The sequence below is a fragment of the Salmo salar genome, chromosome 28, assembly GCF_965601325.2.
Source record: "Salmo salar chromosome 28, fSalSal1, whole genome shotgun sequence".
NCBI classification, from domain to species: domain Eukaryota; kingdom Metazoa; phylum Chordata; class Actinopteri; order Salmoniformes; family Salmonidae; genus Salmo; species Salmo salar.
Window position 1 is genome coordinate 5,071,991 of NC_138318.1, and position 27,836 is coordinate 5,099,826.

Sequence of the window (27,836 nt, forward strand, 5' to 3'; positions counted from 1 at the left end):
CACACACCTCTATAATCCTTTTCATCTGGAGGAGCCACGTTCCTGTCACACTAACTGTTTTGTTGGGTAAATGTTGGATGCAGCATGCCTCCCTCTCAACAATGTAGTCTGTCTAAATGTAAACATTGTGTACATGTGAGCAATATCTGACTAGGGCCAAACCATCAGACATTCCACCCATCGACAGACATCTTGATGTCCATTTTGGGGCGCTGCCTGTCATTGATGCTTCCAAGAGGGGTGTGTAAGAACCATGTCTCATTCATCGCCTCCTCTCTCTCATGCTGGATTGTCTCTTTCTCTAACATTTCTCTAGCCCTCTCTCGCTCTTACTAACTCGGCTGTCATTTTGAAGGGACTATTAACATGCACACCGCCATTCTGCCTCTCGTTGTGGTGTTGAGAATGTGAATAAAGGCACATTTCTTAGTTCATCATTAACAAGAATGACTCTAGCGCTGAAAATGTAGGCGAGGGAGTAACTCTTATCTATGAACAATTTTGAAGTATGTAGACATTAGAAACACCCAGAGTTTACATTGTGTAGTTATTTAAACATACCGCAAGGGCTTTGAAGGAAAATGGGTTACTGCGGCTTTGGTGTTATGTAACAACCCCACATTTGCACAATGCATAGCGCTATGCATTAGTAATAACATGTTAATAACAGCTACGTTTCTCACCTGGCAGATTCAACTCTCTCCACAACAGGAAAGCGCTGAGGAAGTCACGCCTTGTCAGTCAGAAAGACGACGTTCACCTCTGCATCATGTGTCTACGTGCCATCATGAACTACCAGGTACATACCGCCCCATGGAAACCTCATTTAACCTTAACTCAACCTATAATATTTTGTCCGGTAGGCCTATTCACCTTTATGTCGACTGTTAAAACAGAGTGACTCAATAGAGTTAGCTTGGAATAACGTTTAATTTAGCCTCACGGTTTGTGGTTTTTCACACCTTAACTTGGTGCCTCTCTCCTGTGCTGGAAGACAGTGTCCATTGACAAAAGTGACAGTTGACAGGCTTTGTGTCAGTAGGAGTCAAGTCTACACTGCAGTATTTGTCATATGACTGACAATGGTGATGACTGACAACTGTGTGTATGTGTGTTTAGTCTGGGTTTAACCTGGTGATGACCCACCCATGCTGTGTAAACGAGATCACGCTCAGCCTCAACAACAGGAATCCCAGGTGAGGACCAGTATTATTAGTGTGTGTGTGTGTGTGTGTGTGTGTGTTGAGTCTGTATGTCTGTCTGTTGTGTAAAATAACATTGTTGTTGAGTGTGTGTGTATGTGTGTGCGTGCGTGCGTGTGTTTTTCATTTTACTATCTTTGTGGGGACCAGAGGTGGGGACATTTCGCCAGTCCACAGAAGGAAAAAGGTTATGTTAGACTTAGGGGTTAGGTTTAGTGTCAGGGTTACAATAAGGTTAGGGTTAGGGTTTGGGGTTAAGGGTTAGGGTTATGGAAAATAGGATTTTGAATGGGAACCAATTGTTTGGGCCCCACAAGGATAGTAAAACAAACGTGTGTGTGTGTGTGCGTGTGTGCGTGTTTGTGTGTGTATGAGGGTATTATAATGTACACTTTTACCCATCAGGACCAAGGCCCTGGTGCTGGAGCTGCTGGCTGCCGTGTGTCTAGTGAGGGGGGGTCATGACATCATCCTCTCCGCCTTCGACAACTTCAAAGAGGTTAGAGGGGTATCCAAGACGACAGTCTCTTCGCCAACAAGTCCTGTCAAGCCCTACACCCTTCTCTCAATATCATATGACATGTCATAGAGGCTCCCAGTTTCCCAAATCTCCCATTGACGTCAGTGCACAATTTACGCGAAGCTTACATTAGTTACATGCAGAGATCTCTCCAAAAATTAGGATGTGGCCATCAGTCGTCTGCATGCTTTCCTTGACTCACACTAGTGTGAACACGGCTCACTCCATGTCAACCTCTCAACCCCCACCTAAAGACATCCTGTCTCAGTTTGAAACCCCACCACCCCCTTCACACATCGACCCCCATGGCAGCTGTCGGGGCAGTTGTCCCCTATAAGCAGACACAAAGTAAGGAAGGGGCGGGAGGGTGTGGGAGCACAAACATTCGTAACATTTGTTGGCAACGTGACAGTTGAACCTTTCTGTGGACCTTTCATCACTGTCTGTCAAGGGAGCAACTGTTGCCAACAGAAAAATACCTCCATGAATAGGGTTACCCAGACATTGTGATGTAGACCTGGGTATTATTAGCAATGGGCAAGGTCTGGGAAGCTAGATCTTCGTACTTGAGGCCCCACTGCAACCTAGGGATAGTTGCCCCTAAGCACTGATCTGTGGTCAGTTTTGTCTTTGAAGTCCTGGTTTGCATAAGTGGGAATGGGGTGAGTGAAGCTGATCCTAGTCAAGTAGTTATGTGAAACCTCTCCCTAGAGCGGATAATTACATGGACATTGACCAGAGCAGACAACTCTCTATCAAAAGGTCTCACATTCACTCGTTTCCTATGACGTATGTCTGGTGGCTTGAGGAAGTATCAGAACACATGATATATCAGTGTTGGTTACTTACAGTCCGTATTTTTCAAGACCTATAATATGACACTCAGAGATAGGCATCGGGTAAACAATGCACACAAAGTTGTGAAATATTTAAAGAGGGATTGAGTTTTTCTACCCTCTTTCAAATCAGCTCGATAAAAGTCATCAATAATTGCGGTATCCAGAGCTCTCGCCTTCTCATATCCAATCGCACACATTGTTTAAGCAATACCTTAGAGTAGTATCCTAGTATCAGTTACAGAGCTGGCATCAAAAGTGGCACAGTGAGTGGTCCTTGTTTTGGTACAGCGCAGCGAGACTGTGTGGGTGAGAGACTAATGGAGGGAGAGAGCGAGAGATGACAGATAGCACATTGTAGAGGAGTGAAGTAGCGGAGGCGGGAATGCGGCGTGCCAGGCTGGCTCCTGTTGCCCACAGTGGCAGAGCGTGGGCATTGTTGGGGTACAGGCTGGCAGGTTGAAGTGCAGGCCTGCATTATTTAGTGGACATGAGCGGGTAGGGGGGAGGCGGCGTTAGTCCTTAAAGACATATCACACATGTTTAGAGGGTGCCGATAATGGACATCACACAATAGAGTTGTCCAACTGATATATTTCCGTTTCAAACACACTACTTACTCCTAGAGTGCAGAGTGTTCTGAACCCACTTTTGTATGTATGAGCAATGCTGATGTTTTATCTTCCATTATTAAAGTCAGTTTACGTCTATTATTGAAGTCATTTGCGATAGCCTAGGGGTAGAGAGAGAGAGTGAGAGAGAGAGAGAGGAGAGGCATACCAAGTGAAAGATAGACTGCATGGGGTACAGATGGCTGTATTTAAGGATACCCTGCCCCCCCCCCCCCCCCCCCCCGTGCATATTTGTGGTGTTGCAGTGCAGAATTATGTGCCCAATCGAAAACCTTTTCGCCTTCCATCTATGTCGTTCATAAGGTATGTGGAGAGAAGAGCCGCTTTGAGAAGCTCATGGAGTATTTCTGCAATGAAGAAAGCAACATTGACTTTATGGTGAGTCTGGCTCCAAAGTGCGCACTTCGTGTTCATTAGGTGTTCATTATGTCCATCTCCATCTGTACACAGAAGAGATCATGCTCAGACTTGATAATCAAGTTATAGTAGATGTCAACTCGACTTCATTGATGTAAACCATTGAAGTTACGCTAGCATAGTTTTGCCACAGTGTACCATGCCATCTCCTACTGTTTATGTCCACCAGGTGGCGTGCATGCAGTTCATCAACATTGTGGTCCACTCAGTGGAGAACATGAACTTTAGGGTCCATCTGCAGTATGAGTTTACCCACCATGGCCTGGATGACTATCTAGAGGTGAGTGATACAGAATCACAGAGAGAAGTTGCCCCCTAACCCCTGACCCGTGGTCAGATATTTTCAGAAAATATCCACATATACCCCCAGTTTTTTTTAAGAATATGACTTATAATACCTTACAGCTGTCTTTCCTTATCATTACCAAAAACCTAAGGACGCATAATTCCAATGAGTATGTTTTTGTTGTCATAGGAGACTTCATTTGAAGGTAAACCAGTTATGCATGTGTGGGCACATCATTAAATAGAACAATAGTAATGTATCTCTGTTTGTCTATATATACAGTGCATTCGGAAAGTATTCAGACCCCTTCACTTTTTCCACATTTTGTTACGTTACAGCCTTATTCTAAAATGGATAAAATAAATAAAAATCCTCATCAATCTACACACAATACCCCATAACGACAAAGCCGTAACAGCTTTTGGGAAATGTTTGCATATGTATAAAAAAAATAAATATATGAAATACCTTATTTACATAAGTATTCAGACCATTCAGACCCTTTGCTATGAGACTCTAAATTGAGCTCAGGTGCATCCGTTTTCAATTGATCATCCTTGAGATGTTTCTACAACTTGATTAGAGTCCACCTGTGGTAAATTCAATTGATTGGAAATTATTTGGAAAAGCACACACCTCACTATGTAAGGTCCCACATTTGACAGTGCATGTCAGAGCAAAAACCAAGCCATGAGGTCGAAGGAATTGTCCGTAGAGCTCCAAGACAGGATTGTGTCGAGGCACAGGTCTAGGGTAGTGTACAGAAAAATGTCTGCAGCATTGAAGGTCCCCAAGTACACAGTGACCTCCACCATTCTTAAATGGAAGATGTTTGTAACCACCAAGGCTCTTCCTAGAGCTGCCCGCCTGGCAAAACTGAGCAATCAGGGGAGAAGGGCCTTCGTCAGGGAGGTGACCAAGAACCCAATGGTCACTCTGACAGAGCTCCAGATTTCTTCTGTGGAGATGGGAGAACTTTCCAGAAGGACAACCATCTCTGCAGCACTCCACCAATCAGGCCTTTATGGTAGAGTGGCCAGATGGAAGCCACTCCTCAGTAAGGCACATGACAGCCCACTTGGAGTTTGCCAAAAGGCACCTAAAGGACTCAGACCATGAGAAACAAGATTATCTGGTATGATGAGCAAAGTACAGAGCGATCCTTAATGAAAACCTGCTCCAGAGTGCTCATGACCTCAGACTGGGGCAAAGATTCACCTTCCAACAGGACAATGACCCTAAGCGCACAGCCAAGACAATGCAGGAGTGGCTTCGGGACAAGTCTCTGAATGTTCTTGAATGGCCCAGGCAGAGCCTTGATTTCAACCCAATCGTACATCTTTGGAGAGAACTGAAAATAGCTGTGCAGCAATGCTCCCCATCCAACCTGATAGAGCTTGAGAGGATCTGCAGAGAAAAATGGGAGAAACTCCCCAAATACAGGTGTGCCAAGCTTGTAGCATCAAGACTCGAGGCTGTAATCGCTGCCAAAGGTGCTTCAACAAAGTACTGAGTAAAGGGTCTGAATACTTATGTAAATGTGATATTTCCGTTTTTTATTTAATCAAATTGAGAACAAGGCTGTAACGTGACAACATTTTGAAAAAGTGAAAGGGTCTAAATACTTTCCGAATGCACTGTATGTGTGTATGTGTCCCTCTGTCATGTACAGAGGTTAAAGTTCACGGAGAGTGACCGGCTGCTGGTGCAGATCCAGGCCTACCTAGACAACGTGTTTGATGTGGGTGCTCTGCTGGAGGATGCAGAGACCAAGAACGCCCTGTTGGAACACATGGAGGAGCTGCAGGAGCACAATGCACAGGTGACCATACCATTAAAGAACACACGTCCTCTATGTAACCTTTATTCTGATGTGTTGCTTCTGGGTGAACTTGACGCTTTGCTAGTACACACGTTGAAGGTTTAGAGTAAGTAGATGTGCTGTGCGTTTCTACATGTGTCTGTACGACTACATAAGTGTGTGCATATGTGTGCGTTATAGATAAGCAGCAGACTGGAAGAGAGTGAGAGGGAGGCGTTGGAGAAAGTGTCTGAGCTGGAGAAACAACTCATCCAGACCACCAAGGAGGTGGAGCTCCTAAAGGTAGACCTATCATCGAACTACAGTCCATTACATTCACAAAGAAGACTTGCGTTAGATCCAGAGCTAATGCCTAGGCTATAACTCAGAGGGCTAACACACAGACATGTTTGTCTGTGTAACAGGAGAGTCTGCGTGAGTCCTGTGACCAGGCGACCATTCTACAACAGCGGGAGATAGAGAGAGAGATAGAACGAGAGAGGGAAAAAGAGCGGGCGAGGGATAGAGATCGTTCGGCCCAGGCCTTAGCGGAGCTGGAGGAGAAAGTTCAGGGGCTTGTGTGCCAGGGGCTGATTCGAATGGAGCGCACGTCCTCGGGACACCTGGACCTCCATGTGGTCCCTGTCATCCCTCCTGTTTTCATCCCTGCAAAAACAGGTGAGCTACAAGCCACACACATGGGCTCAGAAACCATGTCAGAAATCAAGAGTTTCATTGCAAAACGCTAGATATCCATTTTCTGAAATGTTGGTAAATGAGCTTTTATTGTTTAAAGAAATTATGAAAGAGATTGGTGTGTTTTTTTTCACTATCTAGTCATGGCATGGGGTTGTTTAATGACAGACAGGTATTTGTTCAAATCTATCACTGTTTTTTTTCAGAGAGACAAATGATCATGTTATCAATGCTATGTACCCGGCTCACTCTCAGAGAAATAAGTAGTACTGCTAGGTTTTTCACAGTCAAATGTAGCAAATAAGTACATTTTATATTATATATATATATATAACTGTATTTAAATACAGTAATATGAGAAATGAATAAAATGTACATTTGACATTTTAGTCATTCAGCAGAATATCTGATCCAAGGCGACTTAACGGTCCAATGCAGCCGTTTTTATCTCAATATCAAACCATTTCTTGGTAACAATTAAGTACCTCACTGTGATTGTTTTAAATTAAAATGGTAAAAAAATTAAGAAAAAGAGCAATTTCTCAAGCAATAATTTAACTAGGACTGTCTGGGAGTGGAGTGGGGAGAGGAAAACAGAAAACTAGCTATTATTGGCAGAGGTTTGGATTTTTTTTGTTTTATCTACACACAAAACCCCATAATGACAAAGTGAAAATGTTTGCACATTTATTGAAACTGAAATACATAAATATCTCATTTACATAAGTATTCACACACCTGAGTCAATACTTTGTAGATGTCACGCCCTGACCATAGAGAGCCCTCAGGGATTTCTTTGGTGTTTTAGGTCAGGTCGTGACTAGGGGGGTTTCTAGGTATTATATTTCTATGTTGGTGTGTGTGTATGGTCCCCAATTAGAGGCAGCTGATAATCGTTACCTCTAATTGGGGATCATACTTAGGTTGTCCTTTTTCCCACCTGCGATGTGGAATATTGTTTTGTTTTGTTTTGTAGGAGTGCCTATGTGCGCTACGTATTTCACAATCGTTATATCTTTGTTGTTTTGGAAATTTCACTATCATTAAAATGTGGAATTCTACTCACGCTGCGCCTTGGTCCAATTATTCATACGACGGTCGTGACAGAATATCCCACCATTACAGGACCAAGCAGCGTGCCCAGGAGGAGAAGGAGAGTTGGTCATGGGAAGAGATACTAGGTGGATGCGAGACCCTTCCTTGGCGGGAGTCGCCAAGGAGTAAAGGAGGACAGCGACGATGCCGGGGTCCGCGGCCACAAACAGCCCAAGGGCAACCCCAAGATTTTTTTTTGGGGGGGGGGAGCGTGTCATCAGTCCGGTGCAACCTGTGCCGGCTCCACACACCAGGCCTCCAGTGCGCCTCCCCAGTCCGGTACGTCCTGTACTGGCTCCCCGCACTTGCCCTGAAGAGTGTGTCACCAGCCCGGTGCAACCTGTGCCGGCTCCACGTACCAGACCTCCAGTGCGCCTCCCCAGCCCGGTACGTCATGTGCCGGCTCCCCGCACTCGCCCTGAGGAGTGTGTCATCAGTCCGGTGCCACCTGTGCCGGCTCCTCGCACTCGTCCACCAGTGCGTGTGTACAGTCCAGAGTCTCCTGCGACGGTCTACAGCCCGGAACCTCCAGCGACGGTTCACAGTCCGGAGCTTCCAGCGACAGTTCACAGTTCGGAGCCTCCAGCGACGGTCCACGGTCCAGAGCCTCCAGCGACGGTCCACGGCCCGGAGCTTCCAGTGACGGTCCACAGCCTGCAGCTTCCTGTGCCGGTGCCATGGCCCGGAGCCTTCCTCTGCGCCAGTGCTCAGTCCAGGCACGGCGTCCAGTCCCGCTCCATGGCCGGAGCTTTCCTCTGCGCCGGTGCTCAGTCCAGGCACGGCGTCCAGTCCCGCTCCATGGCCGGAGCCTTCCTCTGCGCCGGTGCCCAGTCCGGGCACGGCGTTCAGCCCGGCTCCATGGCCGGATCCGCGGTCTGAGCGGGTACTACGTCCTGCACCGGAGCCACCACCGACGTTAGTTGCCCACCCTAACCCTCCCCATGTAGTTTCAGGTTTTGCAGTCAAAGTCCGCACCTTTGGGGGGGGGGGGGGGGTACTGTCACGCCCTGACCATAGAGAGCCCTCGGGGTTCTTAGCTCCATTCCATTTCTTCCATTTCCAAAACTCCCTAGTCCTTAACAATTACAAACATACCCATAACATTATGCAGCCACCACTATGCTTGAAAATATGGAGAGTGGTACACGGTAATGTGTTGTATTGGATTTGCCCCAAACATACTGTAACACTTTGTATTCAGGACAACAAGTTAGTTTCTTAGCCACATTTTTTGCAGTATTACTTTAGTGCCTTGTTGCAAACAGGATACATGTTTTGGAATATTTTTATTCTGTGCAGGCTTCCTTCATTTCACTCTGCCAATTAGGTTAGTATTGTGGAGTCACTACAATGTTGTTGATCCATGTTTTTCCACTATCACAGCCATTAAACACTGTAACTGTTTTAAAGTCACACACCATTGGCCTCATGTTGAAATCTCTGAGAGATTTCCTTCCTCTCCGGCAACTGAGTTAGGAAGGACGCCTGTATCTTTGTAATGACTGTGCATATTGATACACCATCCACAGTGTAATAAATAACTTCACCATGCTCAAAGGGATATTCAATGGTTGCTTTTTGAATTGCACCAAAGGAGTTGAATACTTCTTGACATGACATTTCAGCTTTTCATTTTTTATTAATTTGTAGAAATGTCTGAAAACATAATTCCACTTCTACATTAAAGGGTGTTGTGTGTAGGCCAGTGACCCAAAAATATCTGAATTTAATACATTTTAAATTCAGGCTGTAACATAACAAAATGTGGAAAAAGTAGAGGGGTGTGAATGCTTTCTGAAGGCATTGTAATTTATGTCACCAGGTAGGCTAAAACTCCGTCCCACCAAAACAGGCTGTAATTTCAGTGGTCTTTTCAAACAACTCTTACTCTAAAAGGGCATTATTATAATTTTTCGCAATTTCACAGTATTATTCCGACCTCATAGTATGGAATATACAGGTAACTGACAAAATAAAGGAAACACCAACATAATGTTTTTTAATAGGGTGTTGGCCAGAACAGCTTCAATGCACCTTGGCATAGATTCTACAAGTGTCTGGAACTCTATTGGAGGGATGTGACACCATTCTTCCATGAGAAATTCCGTCATTTGGTGTTTTGTTGATGGTGGTGGAAAACGCTGTCTCAGGCGTGGGTCCAGAATACCCATAAGTGTTCATTTGGTTAAGATCTGGTGACTGTGTAATATATGGAGCTATACACCTTTAATGATGAGTTACTCCACCTCAAGAATTCAATTTGGAGAAAAGCTCAGCACACGCATACTCAGGCTGACTGGCTCTCATTCAAGCAAATGAGAAATAACTGCACTCAGGCTATCCGGAAGGCCAAAGTTGGTTATTTTAAGGAGCAGTTCTCTCTAAGTGGGTCTAACCCCAAGAAGTTCTGGAAAATGATTAAAGACCTGGAGAATAAGCCCTTCTCCTCACAGCTGCCCATGTCCCTTAATGTTGATGATGTGGCTGTTAATGACTAGGAGCACATGTCTAAGCTCTTTAATCACCACTTCATTAAGTCAGGATTCCTATTTGACTCAGCCATGCCTCATTGCCCGTCCAACATTTCCTCATCTCCCACCCCTTCTAATCCCACTAGCCCCGATGCTCCTCCCTCTTTTTCCCCTGCCCCTTCTAATAAGTTTCTCCCTGCAGGCAGTCAATGATTCCGAGGTGCTAAAGGAGCTCCTTACACTTTACCCCAAAAAAACATCTGGATCAGATGGTTTAGATCCTTTCTGCTTTAAAGTTCCAGCCCCTATCATCGCCCAGCCTATCTCTGACCTTTTTAACCTCTCTCTCCTCTCTGGGGAGGTTCCCATTGCTTGGAAGGCAGCCACGGTGCGTCCTTCATTTAAAGGGGGAGATCAAGCTGATCCTAACTGTTATAGGCCAATTTCTATTTTGCCTTGTTTGTCATAAGTGTTGGAAAAACTTGTCAATAATCAACTGACTGGCTTTCTTGATGTCTATAGCATTCTCTCTGGTTTCCATTCTGGTTTCCGCTCAAGTTATGAATGTGTCACTGCAACCTTAAAGGTCCTAAATTATGTCACAATTGCCCTTGATTCTAAGCAATGTTGTTCTGCTATTTTTATTGACTTGGCCAAAGCTTTTGATACGGTAGACCATTCCATTCTTGTGGGTCGGCTAAGGAGTATTGGTGTCTCTGAAGGGTCTTTGGCCTGGTTTGCTAACTACCTCTCTCAAAGAGTGCAGTGTATGAAGTGCAGTGTGCCTGTCACAAGGGAGTACCCCAAGGCTCGATCCTAGGCCCCACACTCTTCTCAATGTACATCAACAACATAGCTCAGGCAGTAGGAAGCTCTTTCATCCATGTATATGCAGATGATACTGTCTTATACTCAGCTGGCCCCTCACTGGATTTTGTATTAAACGCTCTACAACAAAGCTTTCTTGGTGTCCAACCAGCTTTCTCTGCCCTTAACCTTGTTCTGAACACCTCCAAAACAAAGGTCATGTGGTTTGGTAAGAAGAATGCCCCTTTCCCAACCGGTGTGATTACTACCTCTGAGGGTTTAGAGCTAGAGCTACTACTGCATTACTCCTCTGTAAACTGGTCATCTCTGTATACCTGTCTCAAGACCCACAGGTTGATGCCTATTTCTAAAACCCTCTTAGGCCTCACTCGCCCCTATCTGAGATACCTACTGCAGCCCTTATCCTCCGCATACAATGCCCGTTCTGCCGGTCACATTCTGTTAAAGGTCCCCAAAGCACACACATCCCTGAGTCGCTCCTCTTTTCAGTTCGCTGCAGCTAGCGACTGGAACGAGCTGCAACAAACATCTCTTCATTCAAAGACTCAATCATGGACATTCCTACTGACAGTTGTGGCTGCTTTGCATGATGTATTGTTGTCTCTACCTTCTTGCCTTTGTGCTGTTGTCTGTGACCAGTAATGTTTGTTACATGTTTTGTGCTACTACCATGTTGTCCTGCTGCCATGTTCTAGCTATCATGTTGTTGACATGTTGTGTTGCTGCCATGCTGTGTTGTCATGTGTTGCTGCCATACTATGTTGTTGTCTTAGGTCTCTCTTAATGTAGTGTTGTGGTGTCTCTCTTTGCCGTGATGTGTGTTTTGTCCTATTTTTCTGTATTTTTAATCCCAGTCCCTGTCCCCGCAGGAGGCCTTTTGCGTTTTGGTAGACAGTCATTGTAAATAAGAATTTGTTCTTAACTAACTTGCCTAGTTAAATAAAGGTTCAATAATTATTTTTCAATGATAGGCCATACCTCTCTTGTGTTTAACAGCCAATCAGTATCACTCTTAAGGTTGAAGGTCAAGGGGATATGTAAATGAGCTGTCTTGCAGTTTGATGTGTGCCTGCATGCACAGAGTTAGTTCTTACCATGCTTCAGCTATAAAGGTAAAAGTTATAGTACTTCAGTCGCCATTGTCAATGTAATTATATCGTGCCATCTAGAGCACGATGTGGTGTCAGAAGTGGCAGTAGATTGAACTGCATGAGTGAGAATGATGACTTCACCAGTAGACTACTAAAACGAGTGTCTAGTTAGCAGGCTAACGCTAACGTGAGTGAAAAAACATACTTTGATATTGTTAGCTATCAACTTTGAGATTAGCAGCAATGCAGTCAATTACACCACCATATCCGTTGTTGTTGACTGGAAACCTCGCAGAAAACTGGCAGAAATGGGAACAAATACTGAACTTGTACTACTTAGCCAGTGGTCTAAATGACAAGCCAGAGGCTAGGACAATAGCAGTTTTGCTACACTGCATCGGCGAAGACGCGCCGGAGATATACAATAAGCTGGAGATCACATATGCCGACCCGGAAAACAAGAAACTGGCCCAGGTGATGAAAGCGTTTGAAAACTACTCCACGCAGGAATACTGTGTTCCAGAGACATCAGTTTTGGGCACACAAGTTCAATGAACGGGCAGGTATTGACAAGTGTATAACCGAATTAAGACTAAGTGTCTGAACTCACAGCACTGACGATCTAATGCTAAGGGACAAAATTGTGTTTAGTGTCACAGATAGTGGACTAAGAGAGAAGCTACTCTCCATTTTAGATTGAACCCTAGCTAAGGCCATAGATGTTTGCCGTGCAAAAGAAGTTACATCAGCTCAGGCTAAAGCTCTGTCAGCTAGCAATAGCACAGAACAGTTTGTGCGTGCTATGGAAAAAAAGGGCCGCCATCTTAAGCAATCACGAGCACAGTCAGAACAAAGGCAGGCCGCGCACTTCACCAACGAGCAGCAGACAAAGACTTGTAGCAAATGTGGAAAAACACACAAATCAAAGAGGTGTCCTGCATTTAACGTTGAGTGTAAAAAATATGGCAAGAGAAATTACTTAGCAGCAGTGTGTACATCAGGGACAGACGTTGCTCCTGTTAAAATCGAGGTCAAGGAAGTAGACATGTTGTTCATAGGTGCAGTGACACAAGCATGCAAAAAAGATGCTGGCTGGCACACAAACTTACGTATAGGGAGACAGGCGGTCAACTTTAAGTTAGACACATGAGCTAAAGCCAATGTGCTTCCGAAACACGCAATAGGAGACAAATTGCCCAAGCAATTCAAAGTGAAAGAGGCTTAGACTGTACTCATAGCGTATGGAGGCACCCGCATTAAACCAAAGGGCATAATGACATAGCAAGTGCACAAACAAGCCCATCTACAGTTCTGTGTTACAGATGCATCTGACACACCACCACTAGGCAGAGAGGCCTGAGTGCATTTCACACACCACCACTAGGCAGAGAGAACGGAGTGCATTTGACACACCACTACGAGGCAGAGAGGCCTGAGGGTATCTGACACACCACTACGAGGCAGAGAGGCCTGAGTGCATTTCACACACCACCACTAGGCAGAGAGGACGGAGTGCATTTGACATACCACTACGAGGCATAGAGGCCTGAGGGTATCTGACACACCACTACGAGGCAGAGAGGCCTGAGGGTATCTGACACACCACTACGAGGCAGAGAGGCCTGAGTGCATCTGACACACCACTACGAGGCAGAGAGGCCTGAGTGCATCTGACACACCACTACGAGGCAGAGAGGCCTGAGGGTATCTGACACACCACTACGAGGCAGAGAGGCCTGAGTGCATCTGACACACCACTAAGAGGCAGAGAGGCCTGAGTGCATCTGACACACCACTACGAGGCAGAGAGGCCTGTGTGCATCTGACACACAACTACGAGGCAGAGAGGCCTGAGGGTATCTGACACACCACTACGAGGCAGAGTGGCCTGTGTGCATCTGACACACCACTACTAGGCAGAGAGGCCTGAGGGTATCTGACACACCACTACGAGGCAGAGAGGCCTGTGTGCATCTGACACACCACTACGAGGCAGAGAGGCCTGTGTGCATCTGACACACCACTACGAGGCAGAGAGGCCTGAGGGTATCTGACACACCACTACGAGGCAGAGAGGCCTGAGTGCATCTGACACACCACTGCGAGGCAGAGAGGCCTGAGTGCATCTGACACACCACTACTAGGCAGAGAGGCCACACCACTACCGCCATGCTCCAAGGAAGAGCTACTCAAGCGCTATGCATCAGTGTTTAAAGGACTCGGTGAGTTTCCAGGCCAGCACCACATCTACATTGATCCAAAAGTCCCCCCTGTTCAATCCCGTATGCTGTGCTCGACAGGCTAAAAGAGACATTGGACATTCAAGAGCAGAGGGGTGTGGTCAGCAAAGTAACAAAACCCTCAGCGTGGGCGAACACCCTGGTCATAACACAAAATAAAAATGTCTCTCTTAGTGTGTGTTTGGATCCTAAGGACCTGAACAAGGCCATACAGCGCCAACACTTCTCCATACCCACCTCAGAGGATGCGCAATGCCAACTAGCAGGCCAGATGAGCTTTACTATCCTAGATGAGAAGGAGGGGTATTGGCAAGAATCAGCTGATCTTTGGACATTTTAATACCCCATGGGGGAGGTGCCGGTAAAATCGCTTACCTTTTGGCATAAAAAGTGCCAGCGAAGGTATTTCAGCAGTTTAACTCGGAGAGTTTTGGTGACATTGATGGTGTCTGTGTAATTGCAGATGACCTGACAATCGCAGCAGCCACCGAAGAAGAGCATGACCGCGTTCTACAGCAGGTGATGGACAGAGCCATCCGTCTGAATGTGAGGTTCAATGCTGACAAGATACATTACATGGTGAGTGAAGTGAAGTGCATGGGGCCCGTCATCAAGGTGACAGCAGTCACACAGATGCCCCCACCAGAAGACAGAAAAGGTCTACAGAGATTACTGGGTATGACACACGTTTCATAACCCAGTATGTACAAGATGAAGCCACGCTCACTGCACCACTCAGAATGTTCCTCGGGAAGGACATGACATGGCAGTGGCACCCAGAACAACAAGCAGCACTGGAGAGACTGAAGAAAGCCATCTCCCTTACGCCGCTGCTGAAACTCTTCAATCCACAGGAAGATATTGAAATACAAGCTGATGCATCCAAAGAGGAACTTGGAGCTGTTCTGATGCAAGGTTAACAGCCTATAGACTTTGCATCCAGAGCTCTGTCTGGGGCAGAACAAAATTATGCCCAGATAGAAAAAGAACTCCTGGTAATCTTGTTTGCACTGAAGACATTTCACCAGTATGTCTGTGGTTTCCCGGTCAGAGTTCAATCTGACCACAAACCACTTGAGGCTATAATCACCAAGCCTATTGGAAAGGCGCCTGCCAATCCTTTCTTCGAAGGATGCTGCTTCAAATACAGAAATATGACATTCACATCGTCTACACCCCAGGTGTTAATAGCAGACACGCAATCCAGGGATGTACCCCAGACTGTCACACATGTGACCTCAGTGACGAGAAAGTCATTAAGGAAGTTTCCACACATCAGCCACTGGAGGGTGCTGTTATGCAGCAGCTGAGAGCAGTCACAGATGCAGACAGTGAGATGCGGCTGCTGAGGAACCGACACAGAGATGGATGGCCAGACAAGAAGAAAAGTGCATCACTGAAAGCGCAAACCTACTGGCACATCAGAGACTCTCTTTACATTGAAGATGGACTACTCCCGGTAAACAAACGTATTATCATTCCCAAAGACTTTTAGAGCTGAGGTACTAAAAAGGCTCCACATTGCACATCGGGGCATTCAACGCTCCTTAGCGCATGCCAGAGCTCGCATGTATTGGCCAGGCCTTGCTGATGATGTCTGAATGATGGTCGAATCGTACACTTCCTGTCAAGAGAAACCGCCCAGCAACCAAAAGGAACCACTCCTACCACACACAGTGCCTGACACTCCATGGCAAAAAATCGCCGCTGATATGTTTAAGTTCCAAGAACGCTCATTGCTTCTGATAGTGGACTACTACTCCAAATATCCAGGGTTTCAAAATCACTCATTCTAGTCCAGGGTTTTCCCCAGTCAAACGGAATGGCTGAGAGGACCATTCAGTCAGTGAAAAAACGTGCTGAAGTCGGCATCATAGACAGGTGTCGACCCTGACGCACCTCTCCCTAACCTGAGAAACACACCTGTCCCGGGGTCTGCAGTACTCCCCTGCTCAGCTACTCATGGGACGTGTCCTACGCTCCAACTAAACTACAAGTAAAGCAGCCCTTCAGCCAGTGACTCCCAAAAATGTCCAGCATGGCTTGAAACGCAGACAGCTGCAGCAGAAGACGAGCTATGACAAAATGGCGTCACCGCTTCCTTCGTGTCGAGAGGGAGAGAGAGTGCACGGAGACGGCAAAAGGATGGCAGCCAGCAACAGTGGTGAGAATCAGAGATGAACCGAGATCATATGATATCATCACACCCGAAGGAGGTCGCTACCGCAGAAACAGAAAGCATCTCAGACCTGACAGAACAGCCAGGTACAGGGATAATGAAGAAGACACAATCACTGACTGAGGCGACACAAAGAGACACAAATGAACACAGACAGAACATGACAAATGACAGAGTACCAACACCCTCTATCATAGAGACTCACACCAGTCAGTGCACCAAAACCCTCTGTCATAGAGACTCACACCAGTCAGTGCACCAGAACACTCTATCATAGAGACTCACACCAGTCAGTGCACCAGAACCATCTGTCATAGAGACTCACACCAGTCAGTGCACCAGAACCATCTGTCATAGACTCACACCAGTCAGTGCATCAGAACCATCTGTCATAGAGACTCACACCAGTCAGTGCACCAGAACCATCTGTCATAGAGACTCACACCAGTCAGTGCACCGGAACCCTCTGTCATAGAGACTCACACCAGTCAGTGCACCAGAACACTCTATCATAGAGACTCACACCAGTCAGTGCACCAGAACCATCTGTCATAGAGACTCACACCAGTCAGTGCACCGGAACCCTCTGTCATAGAGACTCACACCAGTCAGTGCACCAGAACACTCTATCATAGAGACTCACACCAGTCAGTGCACCAGAACCATCTGTCATAGAGACTCACACCAGTCAGTGCACCGGAACCCTCTGTCATAGAGACTCACACCAGTCAGTGCACCAGAACACTCTATCATAGAGACTCACACCAGTCAGTGCACCAGAACCATCTGTCATAGAGACTCACACCAGTCAGTGCACCAGAGCAGCCAGGTGTACTAAACTACCAGCGAGGCTACAGGACTATGCGCTTGAGTGAGTCAGATGTAAAACCTGGCATTGTAAGTGGAACTAGACCACCATCTACCATTGACTCTACAGCAGTATTAAAAATACAATATTCTTGATTAAAAAAAAGTATTGTTAAAAAGGTATGTTTGCTTGTAAGCTCTAACTAAGAGGGGGGATGTAATATGTGGAGAATACACCTTTTAATGATAGTCCATACCTCTCTTGTGTGTAACAGCCAATCAGTATCACTCTTGAGGTTGAAGGTCAAGGGGATATGTAAATGAGCTGTCTTGCAGTTTGATGTGTGCCTGCATGCACAGAGTTAGTTCTTACCATGCTTCAGATATAAAGGTAAATGTTATAGTACTTCAGTCGCCATTGTCAATTGAATTATGCCATGCCATCTAGAGCACGACAGACTGAGACAGCCATGGCATATGGTTTACATCGTTTTCATGCTCATCAAACCGTTCAGGGACCGCTCGTGCCCTGTGTATGGGGGCATTGTTTTCCTATGGGGGCAGAGCCATGGTAGCCAAAATAATGGCATGATGGGATGTCAATTGCTTAATTAAATCATGAACAGCACCTGGGTGGAAGCACCTACTTTCAATATATTTTGTATCTCGCATTTACTCAAGTGTTTCCATTATTTTGTATATAAAACACAGGAAATCATGTTTTTGACTGCACTCGGCCTATAAGATGGATAGGTTAGACAACCACATATCACAGTCAAATATACAGAATACAAACATTCCATTCCAGCTAAACAATGAATATGTAGCGTTTTGTAAACCTTTTTTTATACACATTTCAAATCTATGAATAAAAAATCTGAGAACAGTCATATTTACACACAAATGAAGGTACCCATCGGCAATAATTTCTGATGAAAAACCCAAATGTGAAAAATTGGTAGATATTGTGCTTTGGAAATAAACTCTTCAAATATTCATTTAGTTTGGTTTATGGAATCAAATTCATCATCAAAAATTGACATTGTTTCATTTTCCCTGCATCCACAGAACAAATCACGACTGTCGAAGGCCCTGTGGCCCCTCCCACGTCAGTAGTCCCTCCCCCTCCTCCACAATTACCTGGTACAACAGAGGCCACAGCACAAGCCCCTCCTCCTCCCCCTCCTCCTCCCCCTCCTCCTCCATGCTCGACTGCACCACCTCCTCCGCCCCCACCTCCTCCAGGGGGTGGTATACCCCCACCACCTCCGGGTGGTGGAATGCCCCCACCATTTGGGGGTATGCCTGATGGACACACTGGTAAGCTAACACGCGATAGGTCAAGATAGTTATGTCAGTCGTGTTTCTAATGACAAAAATTTCAGTTAATTGGATCCCACTAACAAGGACTGGCCATTAGAAATGGTTATACACAATGAAACAAATTATGTGTTCCTCTTCTGGACAGGTAACAGAAACAAGAAGCCCATTCAGACTAAGTACCGTATGCCTTCACTCAACTGGCAGGCCCTTAAACCCAACCAGGTGTCTGGAACCGTCTTCAATGAGCTGGATGATGAGCACGTATTGGGGGTGAGCCCACAGTAGTCTACTAGCTATCTGCTTACAATCTGTATTCTTGTCCATCTCAATCTGTCCTCGTCTGTATGTGACTGCTGATTCACTTTCTTCTCCTTCCAGTCTTTCCATCCCTCTTTCTCTGTCTCAGCCGCTCTCTCATTTCTCTTTCTTCTGTCATCCTGAAATCCTTTGTATTTCTCCCTCTATCTGATCTGTCTCCCGTCGTATGACAACATATCCTGCCGAATCAACGACTTGTTTAACTGTAAATCGCATAGTTTGGACGTTACCAACAGCTCCTGCATTAGTCATCCACCTCTCCACTCCATGTCCTAGGAGCTAAACATGGATGCCTTTGAGGAGCAGTTTAAGACCAAGGCCCAGACTGCCCCGGCTGACGTGGGGACCCTGAGAGCGAAGGTGGCCCAGAAGACCCCCAGCAAAGTGTCCCTACTGGAGCCCAACAGAGCCAAGAACCTCGCCATCACCCTGCGCAAGGGAGGCATGGCCGCCTCAGACATCTGTACTTCCATAGAGACGTATGTGTCTGTTATCAAGTTGTTATAAGAAAAGTATACTACATGTAAATTGTGCGGAAGACTAGAAGTAGTACTACTATATATAGTTGAATGCATTGACTGTAAGAAGCTCTGGATAAGAGCGGTCAGATGACCAAAATGGTAAATGTATACCTTTTTGTAGTGTGACTATGCACAGCCAGAGAGAGGAATGTATAGTTAGCTATGGTTTTACTAAGCATGTGATAGTAACTGATAAACTTAGAACCGGTGTGAAATGTGTGAAGGTTCACGACACTCATAACTCACTTCTATTGTCAGTTTACAATAATCGAAGTGTATGAACAGCGTGGTAGTTGAACAAGTAGTATTAAGTAGTAGTTGTACATAACCCTTGCTCTCTCCACTTTCTCTTGCCCCTCCCTACAGGTACAACCAGGAAGCTCTGAGCCTGGACTTCCTGGAGCTACTGGAGCGTTTCATCCCCTCAGAGTACGAAGTCAAGCTCATCCAGAACTACGAGCGAGACGGGAGGCCCCTGGACGAGCTCCCCGAGGAGGACCGGTTTATGGTACGCTTTGGCAAGATCCCTCGTCTGCCCCAGCGCATCAGTACGCTCACCTTCATGGGCAACTTCCCAGAGAGCATCCAGCTCATCCAGCCGGTCAGTAGAAATACTGAAAACAATGTTATTTCAAGATTGTTTAAATTTTTTTATCATCTAGTCAGATGCGCAAAGCTTCCCCCATAATACCAGAATTCACCATAATATGTTCCCATCTCTCCAACAGCAACTCGATGCAATCATCGCTGCCTCAATGTCAATCAAGTCCTCTAGCAAGCTGAAGAAGATCCTTGAGGTACTGTTAGGGGACCTGCTCTTTTGATAAACTGCGTGGATGGTATGCGGTTATATTGTTTCGTTTTGTGTGATGACACAACGTTGGTATGCCTCTTCTGTTCCTAAGATCATCCTAGCCTTCGGAAACTACATGAACAGCAGTAAGAGAGGCTCAGCCTATGGGTTCCGCCTGCAGAGTCTCGACTTGGTGAGAAAGACTTCAAACATAAAGCATACTATATTTATCAACCAAATGTTAGAGGCTCATTTTGTGTTCCTTTTCCTACGATGAGCCACATGGGTTTTGTACTCCAACCCTAGTCCGGAAGATTCACTTGGGTTAGCAGAATGTCATTTTAGCACAGCGTCTAATTGATTATCTACAGTAATATACTCCAATGGGACTCCACCTCAGTGAGAGATCCGGAGATAACCGATTGTGACAGGCCTACTCTGAAATTAGCCGCAGTGACTGAATGAATAGAACACTAAGTTGGAGCTGTGGAGGATGTCTCAACTCACAATGATTGCTGATGATAATCAATGGCAGTTACCCAAAGCATCAATTAATGTCAAAATGGATTTAATTGGAGACGAGTAACAACATGATCAGGATTGGACACATTCGCTCTTGATCACACTGTATTTCTCATTTTGATGGGGTGCTGTATCACTTGATTATCTGATCTCCGATCTCTATGTGCTATCGCCGACCCCACTGACTACCACTGTCCTAAAGCGAATAAAGATCTGGGATCAGGCTGACCTTTTGACTTTGTATCCTTTATTATACCTTTATTCAACTAGGCAAGTCAGTTAAGAACAGATTTTTATTTTCAATGACGGCCTAGGAACAGTGGGTTAACTGGGGCAGAACAACATATTTTTACCTTGTCAGCTCAGGGATTCGATCTTGCAACCTTTCGGTTACTAGTCCAACACTCTAACCGCTAGATACCTGCTGCCCCTCCATTGGTTCCCACTAATATGGTTCAAAAATGTGATTTTCCTGTGTTATATATATATATATATATTATATATATATATATATATATATATATATATATATATATATATATATATATATATATATATATACACTGCTCAAAAAAATAAAGGGAACACTTAAACAACACAATGTAACTCCAAGTCAGTCACACTTCTGTGAAATCAAACTGTCCACTTAGGAAGCAACACTGATTGACAATACATTTCACATGCTGTTGTGAAAATGGAATAGACAACAGGTGGAAATTATAGGCAATTAGCAAGACACCCCCAATAAAGGAGTGGTTCAGCAGGTGGTGACCACAGACCACTTCTCAGTTCCTATGCTTCCTGGCTGATGTTTTGGTCACTTTCGAATGCTGGCGGTGCTTTCACTCTAGTGGTAGCATGAGACGGAGTCTACAACCCACACAAGTGGCTCAGGTAGTACAGCTCATCCAGGATGGCACATCAATGCGAGCTGTGGCAAGAAGGTTTGCTGTGTCTGTCAGCGTAGTGTCCAGAGCATGGAGGCGCTACCAGGAGACAGGCCAGTACATCAGGAGACGTGGAGGAGGCCGTAGGAGGGCAACAACCCAGCAGCAGGACCGCTACCTCCGCCTTTGTGCAAGGAGGAGCAGGAGGAGCACTGCCAGAGCCCTGCAAAATGACCTCCAGCAGGCCACAAATGTGCATGTGTCTGCTCAAACGGTCAGAAACAGACTCCTTGAGGGTGGTATGAGGGCCCGACGTCCACAGGTTGGGGTTTTGCTTACAGCCCAACACCGTGCAGGACGTTTGGCATTTGCCAGAAAACACCAAGATTGGCAAATTCGCCACTGGCGCCCTGTGCTCTTCACAGATGAAAGCAGGTTCACACTGAGCACATGTGACAGACGTGACAGAGTCTGGAGACGCCGTGGAGAACGTTCTGCTGCCTGCAACATCCTCCAGCATGACCGGTTTGGCGGTGGGTCAGTCATGGTGTGGGGTGGCATTTCTTTGGGGGGCCGCACAGCCCTCCATATGCTCGCCAGAGGTAGCCTGACTGCCATTAGGTACCGAGATGAGATCCTCAGACACCTTGTGAGACCATATGCTGGTGCGGTTGGCCCTGGGTTCCTCCTAATGCAAGACAATGCTAGACCTCATGTGGCTGGAGTGTGTCAGCAGTTCCTGCAAGAGGAAGGCATTGATGCTACGGACTGGCCCGCCCGTTCCCCAGACCTGAATCCAATTGAGCACATCTGGGACATCATGTCTCGCTCCATCCACCAACGCCACGTTGCACCACAGACTGTCCAGGAGTTGGCGGATGCTTTAGTCCAGGTCTGGGAGGATATCCCTCAGGAGACCATCCGCCACCTCATCAGGAGCATGCCCAGGCGTTGTAGGGAGGTCATACAGGCACGTGGAGGCCACACACACTACTGAGCCTCATTTTGACTTGTTTTAAGGACATTACATCAAAGTTGGATCAGCCTGTAGTGTGGTTTTCCACTTTAATTTTGAGTGTGACTCCAAATCCAGACCTCCATGGGTTGATAAATTGGATTTCCATTGATTATTTTTGTGTGATTTTGTTGTCAGCACATTCAACTATGTAAAGAAAAAAGTATTTAATAAGATTATTTCATTCATTCAGATCTAGGATGTGTTATTTTAGTGTTCCCTTTATTTTTTTGAGCAGTATATATTTCCACACTATGAGGTTGGAATAATACTGTGAAGTTGTGAAAATGACTATTATAAGATGATTATTTAAGTTTATAAGAGCGGTTTGAAAAGAGCACCTGAAATTTCAGCCTGTATTGGTGGGATGGAGTTTTGGTACTGCCTGGTGATGTCACTCTCTGCCAATAACAGCCAGTTTTCAGTTTTCCCCCTCCCCACTCAGACCACTCCCAGGCAGTCCTAACTAAATTCTTGCTTGAGAAATTGCTCTTTGCTAAGAAGCTATTTTTGTTTCTTGTTGACCATTTTAATTGTAGACAAGCACAGTAAGCTACTTAACTGTTACCCAGAAGTGATTTGATATTTCAACACAGCTGCATCTGACCTTCAAAGTTTTGGCAACATGGTACCTTCTTGGTTATTAGGTTTACCCATGAAGTAGTTTGGACCATATACTGTATAGCGTTTGCAACTTTCTTTCTTTCTTTTTATTCTATCTAGCTGTTAGACACTAAGTCCACAGACCGGAGACAGACTCTGCTTCACTTCATAGTGAACATCATCCAGGAGAAATACCCCGAGCTCCAAGCCTTCCACAGTGAGTTGTACTTCTTGGACAAGGCTGCTCTGGTGTCCCTGGACAGCATTCTGCAGGACGTGCGTGCCCTGCAGAGGGGCATGGAGGTGACCCGGAAGGAGTTTGCCATACACGAAGACAACTCTGTGTTGCAGGAATTCCTCACCAGCAACAATGACCTGCTGGACTCTGTAGTAGGAGATGGCAAGACAGCCCAGGTCAAATCTCCCTACTAAATATATATCAAAAATTGACAATCAGTGTGGCAAAATGTACAGCCTAATATATCAATCAAATGTATTTATAAAGCCCTTTTTACATCAGCCGATGTCACAAAGTGCTATACAGAAACTCAGCCTAAAACCCCAAACAGCAAGCAATGCAGATGTAGAAGCACAGTGGCTAGGAAAAACTCTTGAGAGAGGCAGGAACCTAGGAAGAAACCTAGAGAGGAACCAGTCTCTGAGGGGTGGCCAGTCCTTTTCTGACTGTGCTGGATGGAGATTATAACAGTACATGGCCAAGATGTTCAAACGTTCATAGATGACCAGCAGGGTCAAATAATAGTAATCACAGTGGCTAACCTAGTAACAGTTTTATTGCACTATACTAAATTAATTTAGGAGGCTAATAATATTTGTAAAACAGTACTGCTACAGAAAGCAATGAGGTACAGTGTAATCGAGGTATGATCGTTTTTTTTTCTTCTCTCATTTTAGGATGTGTATGAATCAGCGGTGGAGTACTTTGGAGAGAACCCTAAAACCACACCTCCCTCCATGTTCTTCCCCGTCTTTGTTAGGTTCATCAAGGCCTATAAGGTTAGTCACCACATTGACTAATTACGTTTTTCATTGATTCAATTCATTCAATCATTCATACAGTACTTATACAGCCGACTATTAAAGCGTAAGCATGTTCATGTATCAACATAGACAAACTGAGCTCTTTGCCACACATCAAACAGTTACTGTTGCATTAATGTGACAGTGTTCCATACATAAATGATTACAAATGTCTTTATAACCCCCCCCCCCCCCCCGGCAGCAAGCAGAGCAGGAGAATGAGCAGAGGAAAAAGCAGGATGTGTTGTCCAGAGAATGGAAAACTGGGCCACTGTCGACCTCGCCTAAGCCTGAAATATCCCAGAAGGTAGTCCGTGACACTTTACCAACCACGTAGGAGCGATAAGACACAGGGAGAGTTGACTCACTCCACTTACCTTCAACACGTGTATAATTTAGACCCCAACTCTTTTTGCCTGCCCTTTGACCCCCCCCCCCCCCCCCCCCCCCTCCCACAGCAGGTACCCATGATGCCCCAGATGGATCTGATAGCGGAGCTGAAGAGGCGGCAGGTGACCCCCCTGGTTCGGGAGGGCAAGGATGGAGCCATCGAGGACATCATCACAGGTGGGGTCAGGGATAATGGGTCGAGGTCTCCAGTACACTCATTGTGTGTGTTTTTGAAAGAAAAGCACATTTTTTGTCTATTAAAATAACATCAAATTGATCAGAAATACAGTGTAGACATTGTTAATGTTGTAAATGACTATTGTAGCTGGAAACGGCAGATTTTTTTATGGAATATCTACATAGGCATACAGAGGCCCATTATCAGCAACCAACACTCCTGTGTTCCAATGGCACGTTGTGTTAGCTAATCCAAGTTTATCACTTTAAAAGGCTAATTGATCATTAGAAAACCCTTTTTGCAATTATGTTAGCACAGCTGAACTAGCATAACTCAACACAGCAGAACTGTTGTTCTGATTAAAGAAGCAATAAAACTGGCCTTCTTTAGACTAGTTGAGTATCTGGAGCATCAGCATTTGTGGGTTCGATTACAGGCTCAAAATGGCCAGAAACAAATAACTTTCTTCTGAAACTCGTCAGTCTATTCGTGTTCTGAGAAATGAAGGCTATTCCATGCTAGAAATTGCCAAGAAACTGAAGATCTCATGCAACGCTGTGTACTACTCCCTTCACAGAACAGCACAAACTGGCTCTAACCAGAATAGAAAGAGGAGTGGGAGGCCACGATGCACAACTGAGCAACAGGACAAGTACATTAGAGTGTCTAGTTTGAGAAACAGACACCTTACAAGTCCTCAACTGGCAGCTTCATTAAATACTACCCGCAAAACACCAGTCTCAACGTCAACAGTGAAGAGGTGACTCCAGGATGCTGGCCTTCTAGGCAGAGTTGCAAAGAAAAATACATATCTCAGACTGGCCAGTTAAAAATCAAAGATTAAGATGGGCAAAAGAACAGACACTGGACAGATGGATTTTTCTTTGCAACTCTGCCTAGAAGGCCAACAGTTTTCAGCTGTCCCAATCATTGCAAAAGGGTTTTCTAATGATCAATTAGCCTTTTAAAATGATAAACTTGGATTAGCTAACACAACGTGCCACAGCAAAACAGGAGTGATGGTTGCTGATGATGCTTGATTTTCTGTAGCCTTTATCCATTTCCGCAAAAACATTATAACTAACTGTCGTCATGCAATATCCACCACCACCTACATTATCCTGTTGCATCTGTCACATCCACATTCATCTTCTCCCTTCACACCCTTTTTCACTCCTTTTTTCATGTCATTCCCACTCATTCCCCTGTGCATATCTCTCCTCCCCCTTGGTTATGTCTTTACCGTCACCCTCTTCTCCCTTTATCTCTCTCTTTCTCGCTCTCGCTCTCTCTCTCTGTGGTTTTCAGCTCTAAAGGCTGTGCCCTTCACGGCTCGCTCTGGCAAGCGCACCTCTCGCCTCTTCTGCGACTCTGGCTTCAGTGATGACAGGCGTACATAGTCCCCTCAGAATTGTATAGGTCTGTCTTTTGCTTTCTCTCAGTCTCTGGAGATGCCTGTGTCTCCTATGCACACCACTAGAGTGTAGCACTATGTTTCTCTGTGGATCTCTCTGTCTCTTGATGCAGTTGTCTGTCTGTCTTTGTTTGCGTGGCGGTGTCACTACAAAAGCCTGTTTAGACCAGACTTGTTCCGTGTTGTGGTCTCACAGTGCTGTTGTTATCATTCACTATCCCTGCTAGACCTGAGGAACCAGCCGTACAGACGGACAGACGGGTCCCGTGTCAGCGCCAAGTGGAAGCCCAGACAGAAGCTCCAAGTCTCCTCCGACATCTTCCTGTGAAACACTACACACACACGCTTACACACACACACACACACGCTTACACACACACACACACACTTACACACACACACACACACACGCTTACACACACGCTTACACACACACACACACACACACACACACACACACACACACACACACACACACACACACACACACACACACACACACACACACACACACACACACACACACACACACACACACACACACAAAGCATCACCCTCATTTAAATTCATTGACATAGAGCACACACAAACTTGAAATAGCTCCCCTAGGCTTAGCCCAGCATGGCAGGTGATTGGTTCTACCTGTGGTTCTACCCACAGCAAACCTCCACCCTCTAAGTAGAGCTTTAGGAATATTAAACTGTGAGGTGCTGTCTCCTAATACCCCTCCGATCCACAACAAACACCTACAGTAAATACACTCTATTCCTCATCATAAACTGGGTGATTCGAGCCCTGAATGCTGACTGGCTGAAAGGCGTGGTATATCAGACCGTATACGACGGGTATGGCAAAACATTTATTTGTACTGCTCTGATTACATTGGTAACCAGTTTCTAATAGCAATAAGGCACCTCGGGGGTTTGTGATATATGGCCAATATACCACGCGCTAAGGGCTGTGTTCTAGCACTTTGTGTTGCGTCGTGTCAAAGAACAGCCCTTAGCCGTGGTATATTGGCCATATACCACACCCCCGCGGGCTTTATTACTGAAGTAAACACTTCCTATTTCTACATAATGTTAGTGGAGTAAGGGCTTGGCCATGGATGGACTTCATAGTTCAACGGAATGATTTAAATAAGAATCCCCCTCATTCTCTACAATCTTCATTAGAGCTTTAGGACCCGTGTATGGGAGGTTCAGCACTGGGACAGTGTACATACAGTAACAATCAGTGAAAGCTAGGCAAGACTACATTTGTGTTTCATAATGAATAGTTTGTTCTATTTGTGGTATTTTGATGGCTGCAGATTGTCAAACCCAATAACTGCTGTATCTGGTGTAAAGGCATATTGACCTGTCTGTCTGTCTGTCTGTCTGTCTGTCTGTCTGTCTGTCTGTCTGTCTGTCTGTCTGTCTGTCTGTCTGTCTGTCTGTCTGTCTGTCTGTCTGTCTGTCTGTCTGTCTGTCTGTCTGTCTGTCTGTCTGTCTGTCTGTCTGTCTGTCTGTCTGTCTGTCTGTCTGTCTTTCTGTCTGTCCTAGGACTAGTTGGATTACAACAACTCAGAACAGAGCTTAGAACAATATTTGTATTATGTTCAAAATATTTGAATGATTAACCCTTTCTTTGTTTCACTATTTTGGGTTTGAACTAATAAATATTTTATACTGTGATTTCTGCTACTTTATAACATCAGAAGGCATGAAACATGAAATTGGTTTGGAGTT

The 27,836-nt window shown here is 45.5% G+C and overlaps 1 protein-coding gene across 4 annotated transcripts in view; it reads left to right on the forward strand.

Annotated features, from left to right (window-relative positions):
* LOC106589318 (formin-like protein 1) overlaps positions 1 to 27,782 on the forward strand; it is a 67,844-nt gene extending 40,062 nt beyond the window's left edge. Inside the window, exons 7-26 of one of the 4 annotated variants that reach the window (XM_014179113.3) lie at positions 691 to 799; positions 1,120 to 1,196; positions 1,608 to 1,701; positions 3,494 to 3,568; positions 3,777 to 3,887; positions 5,566 to 5,715; positions 5,896 to 5,997; positions 6,120 to 6,372; positions 18,170 to 18,421; positions 18,570 to 18,694; positions 19,019 to 19,221; positions 19,630 to 19,864; positions 19,992 to 20,060; positions 20,169 to 20,249; positions 23,204 to 23,497; positions 23,999 to 24,100; positions 24,327 to 24,431; positions 24,583 to 24,691; positions 26,001 to 26,111; positions 26,334 to 27,782. In XM_014179113.3, coding sequence (XP_014034588.2) covers positions 691 to 799; positions 1,120 to 1,196; positions 1,608 to 1,701; positions 3,494 to 3,568; positions 3,777 to 3,887; positions 5,566 to 5,715; positions 5,896 to 5,997; positions 6,120 to 6,372; positions 18,170 to 18,421; positions 18,570 to 18,694; positions 19,019 to 19,221; positions 19,630 to 19,864; positions 19,992 to 20,060; positions 20,169 to 20,249; positions 23,204 to 23,497; positions 23,999 to 24,100; positions 24,327 to 24,431; positions 24,583 to 24,691; positions 26,001 to 26,092 — 2,638 coding nt within the window. In that variant the 3' untranslated portion in view covers positions 26,093 to 26,111; positions 26,334 to 27,782. The remainder of the gene's footprint in view (positions 1 to 690; positions 800 to 1,119; positions 1,197 to 1,607; positions 1,702 to 3,493; positions 3,569 to 3,776; positions 3,888 to 5,565; positions 5,716 to 5,895; positions 5,998 to 6,119; positions 6,373 to 18,169; positions 18,422 to 18,569; positions 18,695 to 19,018; positions 19,222 to 19,629; positions 19,865 to 19,991; positions 20,061 to 20,168; positions 20,250 to 23,203; positions 23,498 to 23,998; positions 24,101 to 24,326; positions 24,432 to 24,582; positions 24,692 to 26,000; positions 26,112 to 26,333) is intronic. The other 3 variants (XM_014179116.3, XM_014179111.3, XM_014179114.3) reach the window with 3 other exon arrangements.
* The last annotated feature ends 54 nt before the right edge of the window (positions 27,783 to 27,836 follow it).